This window comes from Priapulus caudatus, unplaced genomic scaffold, assembly GCF_000485595.1.
Source record: "Priapulus caudatus unplaced genomic scaffold, Priapulus_caudatus-5.0.1 Scaffold1028, whole genome shotgun sequence".
Classification (NCBI taxonomy): Eukaryota; Metazoa; Priapulida; class Priapulimorpha; order Priapulimorphida; family Priapulidae; genus Priapulus; species Priapulus caudatus.
The window spans coordinates 56,861-69,023 of NW_014578089.1; the positions used below are offsets into that span (position 1 = coordinate 56,861).

The following is a 12,163-nucleotide window of genomic DNA, read 5'->3' on the forward strand; positions in this document are numbered from 1 at the left end:
ACAGCTATGTAACACACAGCTATGTAACACACAGCTATGTAACACACAGCTAGGCTCTCAGTAACAAAAAAGCATTATATTCTTACGGGGGACAGTTTCAAACATTATTTCTTCATGCAGTATGGAAAAATGCCCATGGGTGCAATACCTCTGGTCTTAAGAGTGTGCACCCTTTCATTAGATAAAAAAAATATAACAAACTGCATTTGATCATCTTAGCAGCATCACTTGGTTTCATAACATATATGGTTGGTGACTATTAGTAATTATGTGTATATGAGTAATTATGTAGTAGTAGAGTGCAACAAAACAATCTGGCTCCACGAACAAACACTTCACAAACAAACAAATAAACAAACTGCATAAAACCAGTAATTTTTTACCTAATAAACAAATGTGCACACTTGCAGCAAGTTGGATAGTGGGCAGTTGACAACATGCACACGCAGTGTAAATGGCTCACACGCAGTGTAAATGGCTCACACACATAAGCACACAGACAATGTGTACATGGCACAGATACGCACTACAGTACACACCAAACAACATGTACGCGATGCATACACTTACAGCAAGGAACAATAACCAGCACAGAAGCGCAATTCATCCACATGGCGCTGCGATAACCACCCACCCATCAGACCCTGCCCTATCCCCATTTCTGTCTCCCCCTAACAACTAAATGGGGGGGGGCTAAGACAGGTTAGTCTAGTCAGATTGGTTCCCTTTTCCAAATGCAAGCACATCATTTATTTATTTTCCCCAACAACATGGCCTCCACCTCGTAAAGTATGCAATTGGAAGCAATTTTACCAAAAACAATTCACCAATTCCCCAACATTCCAGTTATCGACTCGAATACCATTGCCACTGACCCCCTGACCCCACCACCAGAGGAAGCACCAACAATTTGCTCACTTGTTTCACTCACTGCTGGAAAATAGAAGAACAGTACCTGAATGCTAGCGGTGTGGCTCGGCATTCCTGTAGATACAGAAATAAGAACTGTAAGTAAAGGAGAGAAACAACATCACGTCAGAGGGAAGGTCCACGGAAAAAACATCGCGCAACGACAACAACGATCGATTGAATAATTTCATCGGATCTCTATAGTTCACATAAAAACAAAGTTTAGATCTCAGTAATTAGATCCATAATAAGTTATAAATACTTACGCTAGTGTTGTCAATCGGTTGTAATTTCGTAATCGATCATCGGTGGACCCAGTAACCGATGATCGGTTACAATCGGTTATCGCGGGTGTTGAATGCCTGCCGTGTGCGTAACGTCGTGTGCATGTACGTGTGGGCATGTATGTGCTTGTTTAGCCCTGTTTACTGTTTGTTTTGCACTGTTTACTACTGTGTGTATAATACATGTACTTGATTCTCATCACTTTTCCAGTTTTCATTGTTCAAATTTTAAAAAAAGATTTTTTTTTTTGATGAAATCGATTATGATTTGATAACCAGCACTTGGTTCGAGCTCACTGTTCAACGATGATCGAGTATAATCGATGATCATGACATCACTAAGTACGCTGACAAAATTTCATCATCCTCCGATAGACTTCTCAAACTAGTCGATTTGATATAAGCGGAAGTATTATAACTGTTATTATGAATCCAAAACTGAGATAAACTTTATTTTATGATAATACAACGATTAATCATGGCGGCAGCGGTGAACGGGAAACGCACCGCACTAGCAACTACATTGTAATCAAAGAAGTCTTCCTCGAAAAATTACAAAGCTCTTTAGCAACATTTTGTAAAATAACATTAAACTAGTTATTCACAATTTGCAAAAAATGCCATAAGATTCAGGCAGTAGCAATAAAACACTGGCTAATATTTTGTGCTAATAGCAGTAAACATGGCAGTGCCAATAAAAAACCGTGGTTATATGATTTTGTGCGAATTAAGTTTAAACAGGCAGTGGTAGTGTAGACCTACGCTATTTGGTGGCATATCTAGCACAAATAACTTGAAATTACGCATTCCAGATGTAATAAAATCATTACGCGTTTTACGTCTAAGCAAACGCACCAACTGATCTATAGTTGCAGGTAACGGATTATTGTGACAGAAAACTTCTGACACAGAATGCATCCAACAAGCATGAGCAATGAGATGGGTGCAATAAATGTGACAAGAGTTTAATCTGGTGACTCTATATTTTAATCAACTAATAATTCAGTAAAGCATGCAACAGCTCTTATGTGCAGTGATAACACACAACAAGTGTGTGTTTTTTAGAAGCTAAGTAATGTAACATACAGCAACTACATTGCACCACACTGCACTTACAGTGAATTGCTCTGATATAAGTTGTATTGTAATTAATTTTCCTATACATACAATCTTTAAGAAATCTTCACGTCTATTTATTTTGGCAATATCCATGTAAATTTATATGAATGCTGAAATGACTGCTACTGAAAGTTATTGGTGCAGGTAATGTCATTTCCATTATAACCAGTTTACTCTAATAAAATGAAATCAACCGCAGCACTTGAGAGCAACGAAAAGCTCTGCCATTGTCTGTGAACACCAGGAGAACGGACAACACAACAGCAATAAAAGAGACTATTTACCTGCTATCACAGTGTGTTGACACTCATAGAGTAGAGACATGCAGAGGTGCTGCAATGAATAAATACATCACAGTTATGAAGCTGTCTGTGGTCGAATTCTGCTGTAGGAGTTACATGAAACTGAGCGTGCAATTTTCAAATCAATCAGTCACACTGAAATGTTTATATCACAATGAAATATACGTGAAGCAACCAAACTATTTGTTAATATTTTGTTAATATGTTAATATGTTAATATAATTATTTCTTATAGCAGCCAAATGCTATTACCAGCTCTGTATATATACATTTGGCAAACATTGATTTACAATCGTAAAATATTTTTCGTTTTTGCACACCTGACAATGTAGTTAATTGCGGTCAACTCGCGTACTATCACTCAAAGAAAGAACTAACACGGAGAGAAGGAAGCGAAACTAGTTTCACACAAATACAGATATTGACAGTCCCTGTATCACAGCATGCATGAACAATGACTCCCTGAAGGATTTAGTGACTCTAGCAACAGCGACCTCGGCCACACCCACGCACATAATTAGAGCAGTGTGTACATCAATGCTGTATCATTACAGGGGTAGAAATTAACTTTTGAACACGGGAGTCCAACCCTGCCCTCAAAAAGAGGAAGTCTGCAGCAAAATGAGGGAGTCCGCAGTCTGAGGTTCAAAATTAAAGATATTAACAATAACGCATGTGCTTATTTTTAAGATTCATGCGGTTGCACGTCTGTCAAATTTTCTTTGGATATTACTTAGCTGAAAAAATATGGTATTTCCACGAGGCCGTGCTCTGGAACTTACTAGGTAGTATGGCAAAATTTTCAAGGAGTCACACGGACTCCTGAATACGTAAAATGGATAATCAGGGAGTCCGACAGTAAATCTGGGAGCATAACCCTCGCGCCCCCCCCCCCGCGAGTCTGTTATATACGGATATCACACACCAGCCTCAAACGATCTCGAGCTAGGCTGGCCATAGATTGTATTCACTGTGATAACTACGAAGTACGAGTGGCGTACAATTTTCGATGTAGTGTGACGAGAGGGAGAACATGGCAGGGGAACAGTAAGTAAGAACCGTCACATGTTAGCAGTAGACACACAATTGTCAAGCAGCAAGATGAATGAGACGACCAGACGAAGGTTTCCGCTGCTCGCGAAACAGAAATTTTTCCCAAAAATTTCAACCTCACCATCCAGCCAGCCCCAAACAAGGAACGGAAAACTACAATAGCCTGTGCAGCGATTTCACTGCAATTCGTTGGTATAAATTTCAGTGTGGCAAAAATATTGACTTATGTGTGATCTCGTATAATTTGCATGAAAAATCTTCTCAGGGGGACATTAGCAACTTCGTATCAGTTGATTATTCTAATTGTACAGTTGATTACAGTGGAGCTTCCCTTCTCATATACCTACCACATTAAAACCAGATATGCAGGCCACTGTGCTTGGAAGAGTGAACTAAGTGTTGCAACTGTATTACGATTCCATATGCTGCTACAGACATTCAATATTCAAACATGCAACATGAGTGCATTTATAAGCCAAGAATATTCCTAAAGGAGCAGCATGTTAGGAATTTACATTATACCTCCGTGGTGATTTACACATTTCTTCGATTACCTACATGTTTTTCTGTAGGTATATGTAATGCCTATTAAATCCGTCGGTATATTGTGGTAACAGGATGGACAAAAAACGCACTTTAAGAAATATTTGAAAATGTGTTGTTATGGTTTATCACAACACAACAAACGATATAAGCAGGAATGCTAATATAATAAAAAAGGGGGGGCATCATTCAACACAGACCACCTACATGTTTCTCATCCTGCACCATTATAATTCAGTTCGACGTGAACTGCGCAGAAAACCTGAATTTCATGACTGATCAGTAGGAGAATCAGCTCATTTGAGTACAGATGAATGTAGTTTATATGTAAATCTGCGTGAAATCGCTGCTCAGACTATAATTCACATGCTTCCTCCACCGGATGATAGTTAGCGTAAGCTTAAACCCGTGTTGTTAATGTTAGCCTACCCTACTGCAACCGAGGGTTTGGGGACTACAACTCGACTGTTAGGAACATATTCCGAATTCATTCTGAAAATAAACAGACATTACGTCAGGCCAGGATAATCTGGGGCAGGCAGGTAGGCTGGCGAGGTCCGACAGGGGCAGGCAGGTAGGCTGGCGAGGTCCGACAGGATCCATCTCTCCGATAGACTTCCTCAAACTAGTCAAGTTTAATATAAGCGGAAGTATTTATAACTGTTATTATGGATCCAAAACTGAGATAAACTTTATTTTTATGATAACAACGATTAATCAGGGCGGCAGCGGTGAACGGGAAACGCACCACCACTACACTAGCACTACATTGTAATCAAGAATTCTTCCTTCGAAAAATTACAAAGCTCTTTAGCAACATTTTGTAAAATAAACTAGTTATTCACAATTTGCAAAAATGCCATAGATCAGGCAGTAGCAATCAAAACACTGGCTAATATTTTGTGCTAATTAGCAGTGACATGGCAGTGCCAATCAAAACCGTGGTTATAATGTTTTGTGCGAAATTAAGTTTAAACAGGCAGTGGTAGTGTAGACCTACGCTATTTGGTGCATATCTAGCAAATAACTTGAAATTACGCATTCCAGATGTATAAAATCAATTACCGGTTTACGTCTAAGCAAACGACCAACTGATCTATAGTTGCAGGTAACGGATTATTGTGACAGAAAACTTCTGACACAGAATGCATCCAACAAGCATGAGCGACGTGATGGGTGCAATAAATGTGACAAGAGTTTAATCTGGTGACTCTATATTTAATCAACTAATTAATTCAGTAAAGCATGCAACAGCTCTTATGTGCAGTGATAACACACAAACAAGTGTGTGTTTTTTTAGAAGCTAAGTTATGTAACATACAGCAACTACATTGCACCACACTGCACTTACAGTGAATTGCTCATGATATATATTGTATTGTAATTAAATTTCCTATACATACAATCTTTAAGAAATCTTCACATCTATTTATTTTGGGCAATATCCATGTAATTTTATATGAATGCTGAAATGACTCGCACTGAAAGTTATGGTGCAGGTAATGTCATTTTCATTACTAACCAGTTTACTCTAATAAACATAAAATCAACCGCAGCACTGAGAGCAACGAAAAGCTCTGCCACTGTCTGTGAACGCGTTAGGCAAAACACCAGGAGAACGGACAACACAACAGCAATAACAAGAGATATTTACCTGCTATCACAGTGTTGATGCACTCGTAGAGTAGAGACATGGCAGAGGTGCTGCAATGAATAAATACATGCACAGTTAGGAAGCTGTCTGTGGTCGAATTCTGCTGTAGGAGTTACATGAAACTGAGCGTGCAATTTTCAAATACAATCAGTCACACTGAAGTGTTTATATCACAATGAAATATACGTGAAGCAACCAAACTATTTGTTAATATTTTGTTAATATGTTAATATGTTAATATAATTATTTCTTATAGCAGCCAAATGCTATTACCAGCTCTGTATATATACATTTGGCAAACATTGATTTACAATCGTAAAATATTTTTCGTTTTTGCACACCTGACAATGTAGTTAATTGCGGTCAACTCGCGTACTATCACTCAAAGAAAGAACTAACACGGAGAGAAGGAAGCGAAACTAGTTTCACACAAATACAGATATTGACAGTCCCTGTATCACAGCATGCATGAACAATGACTCCCTGAAGGATTTAGTGACTCTAGCAACAGCGACCTCGGCCACACCCACGCACGTAATTAGAGCAGTGTGTACATCAATGCTGTATCATTACAGGGGTAGAAATTAACTTTTGAACACGGGAGTCCAACTATTCTTCAGACGACGGTGAGTTCTCCGCAACTCAAGGTGACTTATACGCAAGGTAAAGTCTATGACGGTGATCGAGGGGCTTAATGGACATGGAAGATCTTTGACCAGGTGACTCGCTTGGCTGCTTGCTGCGACAAGCTGGGCTTGACGGTCATCAGGTTAAAGCTTAGGCTGCATGACTCGCTATGGTTCACGGTGAATTACAGCGACATTTACAGGTGGTATTCGACCGAGCTGTGAGGCTTTACAGGCGTTCATAATGCGTTTGCTCTGCTACAGATTGCTGATCGCTCCATGTGAATTATCAGGGCGACTGCTACAGGTGATTGTATCGATGTATGCTGGCTGCGGCGCTGTTTGAAGAAATCCTTCCTTGCTCCTTCCGTGATTATAGTGACCTCATCGGCGTTCTGTTGTTAGGTTTAAAGCTGGGTTTACACTAGCCGACTTTGGTGTTGGCGGAGTTGGCGATTGGAGCCCAACTTCCCATCTATACAACTGACAATGTCGCAGTAGTAAAACAGCAGCTCGAAAGTTGCCGCGACCCAACCAAGTCGATAGCAACTAGTTGGGGAAGATTAGAAACATGTTCTATTTTTCGGCAAAGCCGAGTTGCCGGAATTGCAAAATGGGCCAACTCGTCAACTTGGCCAACATAAAGTCTGTAGTGTAAACCCAGCTTAACACCAAGTGGTTTCACAGCATTTTCTTCTTGCGCGGGAGCAGATCGACTAACGTTTCTTTTGTCGGTGGCGCCGTGCCTCAGCAAGTGCTGTTCGTTTTACATCCGCTAACCGTACTAACTCGATTTTCCCTTGTGTTGGGAGGGTGTGCTAGTCGAACAAAGTGTACACGATTGTATGGTTGTTCTTGGCCTTGCTTGGCCTGTTATTGTTATATGGAGATACGATGTACAGCAAGGCCACTGCGCTTGGTTCAGGAGTTTACAGGCGTCAGGTTTTTCGATGCACCGCCACCAGCCTACCCGCCTGCCCCTGTCGGACCTCACCAGCCTAAAGTCCCTGCCCGTGGACCTCACAGCCCGTACCGATCGCCTGCCCCCGTCGGACTTCACCAGCCTAACCACCGCTGCCTCCGTCGGAACTCCAATGCCTAACCTGGCTCGGCACCTGTCGGACGCTCGCCAGCCTAACGCTGCCTGCCCCTGTCGGACTCACCAGCTACCTGCCTGCCCCTCGGACCCTCGCCAGCCTACCACCTGCAACTCGCCTGCCCCTGTCAGGATCCTCGCCAGCCTACCTGCCTACCCCCGCTGCCTGCCCTGTCGGACCTTCACCAGCCTACCGCGTGCCTGCACCCCGTCGGACCTCGCCGAACGCAGCCTCTACGCGCCTGCCTGCCCCCTGTCGGATCGGAGACCTGGGTAAGCGGCCAGCCTACCTGCCCCTGCCCGGCTGTCGGACCTCACTCAGGACACTAACCCGTGCCTGCCCCTGAGTTATCTAGTGTTGGACGTAATGTCTGTTTATTTTGCCAGAATGAATTCGGAATATGTTCCCTAATCAGTCGAGTTGTAGTCCCCAAACCCGTTTGGCAGTAGGTAGCTACATTAACAACACGGATTTAAGGCTTATGCCTAACTATCATCGCGTGGAGGAAGGCATGTTAATTAGTCTGAGCAGCGATTTCACGCAGATTTCCCATATAAACTACATTCATCTGGTACTCAAATGAGCTGATTCTCCTCCGATCAGTCCATGAAATTCAGGTTTTCTGCGAGGTTCACGTTGAACTGAATATAGATAGCGCCAGGAGTGAGAAACGTGTAGGTGGTCTGGTGTTTGAATGAGCCCCCTTTTTTGATTATTTAGTATCGCCTGTTTCTATCGTTTGTTTGTGTTGTGATGAACCATAACAACACATTGCTCAAATATTTCTTAAAGTGCGTTTTTTGTCCATCCTGTACCACGAAATTAATACTCGACTGCATTTAATAGGCATTACATATACCTACAAGAAAAAAGAAACATCTAGGCTTAATCGAGGAAATGTGAAAGTCACCGACGGAAGGTATAATGTAAATTCCTAACATGCTGCTGCCTTTGGGAATATGTCTGGCGTTATAAATGCACTCATGTTGCTGTTGGAATATTGAATGTCTGTAGCAGCATATGGAATGCGTACATACAGTTGCAACACTTAGTTCAGCCTCTTCCACGCACAGTGGCCTGCATATCTGGTTTTTAATGTGTAAGTATATGAGAAGGGAAGCTCCAATGTAATCAACTGTGACACTTAGACATTATCAATCATGAATGACGAGTGTATGTCCCCCTGAGAAGATTTTGTTCATGCAAATTATACGAGAATCACAACACAAGTCATATTGTTTTGCCACACTGAACTTTATACCACGAATTGGCAGTGCAAAATCGCTGCACAGACTATTGTAGTTTTTCCGTTCCTTGTTATGGGGCTGGCTGGATGTGAGGGTTGAAATTTTTGGGAAAAAATTTCTGTTTCGGGCGGCAGCGGAAACCTTCGTCTGCTCGTCTCATGACATCCTTCTGCTTGACAAATTGTGTGTCTATCTGCTAACATGTGAGCGGTTTTACTTACTGTTCCCACTGGCCATGTTCTGCCGCTCTCGTCACACTACATCGAAAATCTGTACGCCACTCGTACCCTCGTAGTTATCACAGTGAATACCAATCTATGGCCAGCCTAGCTTCGAAGATCGTTTGAGGCTGGCGTTGATATCCGTATATAACAGACTCGCGGGGGGGGGGGCGATGGTTATGCGACTTTATAATGAGCAGGGTGCGAAATAAACGCGAGTCGCGGAGTCAAATACTCCCCAGATTTACCTGTCGACTCCCTGATTTGACGTTGCAGAGTCCGTCGTGACGTCGCGCTCCCGAAATCTACGCATACCTGACTAGTTCGTTTCAAGAGCACGGCCTCGTGGAAATACGATATTTTTTTCAGCTAAGTATATCCAAAGAAAAGTTTTGCCTAGACGTGCAACCGCATGAATCTTGGAAAATATAGCACATGCCGCTATTGAGAGTGATCTGATACATTATGTGTAAGCACTGTGAGACCTGGTCGGACCGCCAGCCGATTCTGTCGCTGCAAGGCACGTCTCTGCGTGAGGGTCAGGGAGTCCCAGTGTTCAAAGTGGTAATGTTCTAGTCACCCTGGTAATGGAGTACAGCATTGGAGGTCGCGTACAACAGTGCTCTGAATTCGGTGCCGATGGGGGTGGGGCAAGGGTCCAGCTGGTGTGCTTAGGAGTCAGCCTAAATGTGCTCTCGAGGAGAAGAGTCGAGTTTGTCCGTACATAGGGGCAGGCAGTAGCGCGAGTGGCCTTGGCGATGCACGAGGGAGTGTACCATAGACAAGGGAGCTCGTATTTGTGTGAAACTAGGTTTCCGGCTCATGGTTCTCCCGGTGTAAGTTTCTTCCGATCTCGTGTAGAGTGATAAGGTCGCGGTCGAAGATGTGAGCCCGCAATTGTAACGTTAGACATAGTGTCCGAAGTGTGCAAAACGAAAACTAGGTTTAGCGGTGGTCGTAGCAGGGCAAATTATGGGCCTCAAAGGTTGATATAGTTATCACGACGGATGGTAACTGAAGGCGATGGCTTGGCCTGCACGTATAGGAGTAAAGAGTTATTATTAACATTTTAACATATTACATCAAGAGAGATATTTGAAGGCAATCAGTAGTTGTGGTCTAAGCTTCAACGGTATACTTCAAAGTGTGCGAGGGTGAGTGCTGGTTGGTGCATTGGTTGAACAAATCGTTATGCAACACGAGCTCAGTTTGATGGACACCTCCTCTACAGGTCAAGAATATACGACCCCACTCGAACACAGACGCCAAGGCTGGTCGCATCATACGCTCGTGGCTAAGTCATGCTTTGTAATTCCATTTGCTAGGCATTCCTCACCTGCCATAGATAGGTCTACATACGCTAATGAAGTGGCTCAAAAAACAAACCCATTGAGAGTAGATAGTCAGGTGTAAATGTCTGTCTCTATTGCTGTTTGTGGTTGTCACGTATCTCTCTTGTCACCTGTGGTGATTCACAGAACAATGGCACGAGCTTTTATACGTTGCTCTCAGTGCCTCGCTCGGCCATGTCAGCACTTTAAAGTGTTGTAATTAAATATATTAGAGTCATAACTGGTTATATATGGATAATAGACCATTGACTCTTATGCACCCGATAAACTTTCAAGTTGACAGGTACACTCTTGCAGCATATATGCCAACTTAATGATATATCTTAGCCAATGGGACTAATTGCGCCAAAATAAGCACATACGACTAGAGAGATATTATACCTAAATAAACGATTGTATTGTAGTATGAGATTATATGATCCAATATGCAATCTCCACTATATCGCAGGCAGCCAGAGTCACTGAATAAAGAAGAGATGGTGGTGGGCACACTGTTAGTTGGCAAAGTAATGTCTAGCCGATTATCTTAGGGTCTTTCGTAACAACACATCAACACTTGTTCTTGTGGTGTTAGGCACTTGCTAAGCCACATAACAGCATGTCTGCATGCTTTACTGAATAATTAGTTGATTAAATATAGAGTGCACCAGAATTAGAACTCTTGTCAGCCTTTATTGGCACCCATCTCATTGCTCATGCTGTTGGATGGCATCCTGTGTCAGAAGATTTTCTGTCACAATAATGCCGTTAGCCTGCAACTATAGAATCAGTTGGTCGTTTGGCTTGAGACGTAAACCGTAATTGATTTATACATTCTGGAATGCGTAATTTCAAAGTAATTGACTAGATATCGCCACCAAATAGCGTACGGTTCTCACTACCACTGCTGTTAAACTTAATTCGGCACAAAACATGGAACATATGTACTCGAGCGGTTTTTGGTACTTGAGCACATAGCGCCAGTTTTACATCGAGCTGTATTAGCACAAAAGATTGAGGCAGAAGTTTGTATTGCTTACTTTGGGCTCGCATCTAATACGGCATTTTCTGCGAAATTGTGAATAACTAGTAATGTTATTTATCACGTTCCCACAAGATGTTGGCCTAACGAACATATTATGTAATTACTTTCGAAGGAAGACTCATCTTGTATACAATGTTCTAAGTACTAGTAGAGGCTGGCGGTCGTTCTACACCTATGTTCAGCCTGCTGCCTGACATGATCCAGTTAAATCTGTTTGTTTTACATAAAGATTAAATTTGGCTCTCAACGCTCTTGCTGGATTCATAATCAACAGTTGATAACTATTGTCTGTCGCTTCATGATTTTAAAAATTCGACCTTGAGTGTTGCAGGACAGTCGTATCGGAGGAGATTGGATGTCTAGGTATTAGCTTTTGTCTCAAGCGACGTTAGTCTGTGGTACAATAGATTCATCGTTATACTGCGTCATCCGTTGACAGTGGGCTTCGAACCAAGTGCCTGGATCAAAATCTATAATCGATTTCATCAAAAAAAAAAAATCTTTGTTTAAACACTTGAGAACAAGAAAACCTGGAATATCACGTGAGTCGAGAACAATTCGCCAATACAAAGTCGGTAGCGTAAACCCAGCTTTAAACTAACAAACAGAAGCCGAGTGAGTCATATAATCACGAGCAAGGAAGGATTTCTTCAACAGCAGCAGCAGGCCGCAAACAACACAGCCAGCAGGCAGCAAACAGCAGAGCAACAGCAGGCAGGCAGCACAGCAGAC

The 12,163-nt window shown here is 42.3% G+C and overlaps 1 protein-coding gene across 1 annotated transcript in view; it reads right to left on the reverse strand.

Annotated features, from left to right (window-relative positions):
• Positions 1 to 12,163, reverse strand: part of LOC106815046 (AP-3 complex subunit delta-1-like) — a gene marked incomplete in the record, with an annotated part of 54,195 nt that overhangs the window by 31,975 nt on the left and 10,057 nt on the right. Inside the window, 2 exon segments of the mRNA XM_014819470.1 lie at positions 956 to 1,005; positions 5,865 to 5,914. Of these exon segments, the coding sequence (XP_014674956.1) occupies positions 956 to 1,005; positions 5,865 to 5,914 (100 nt within the window).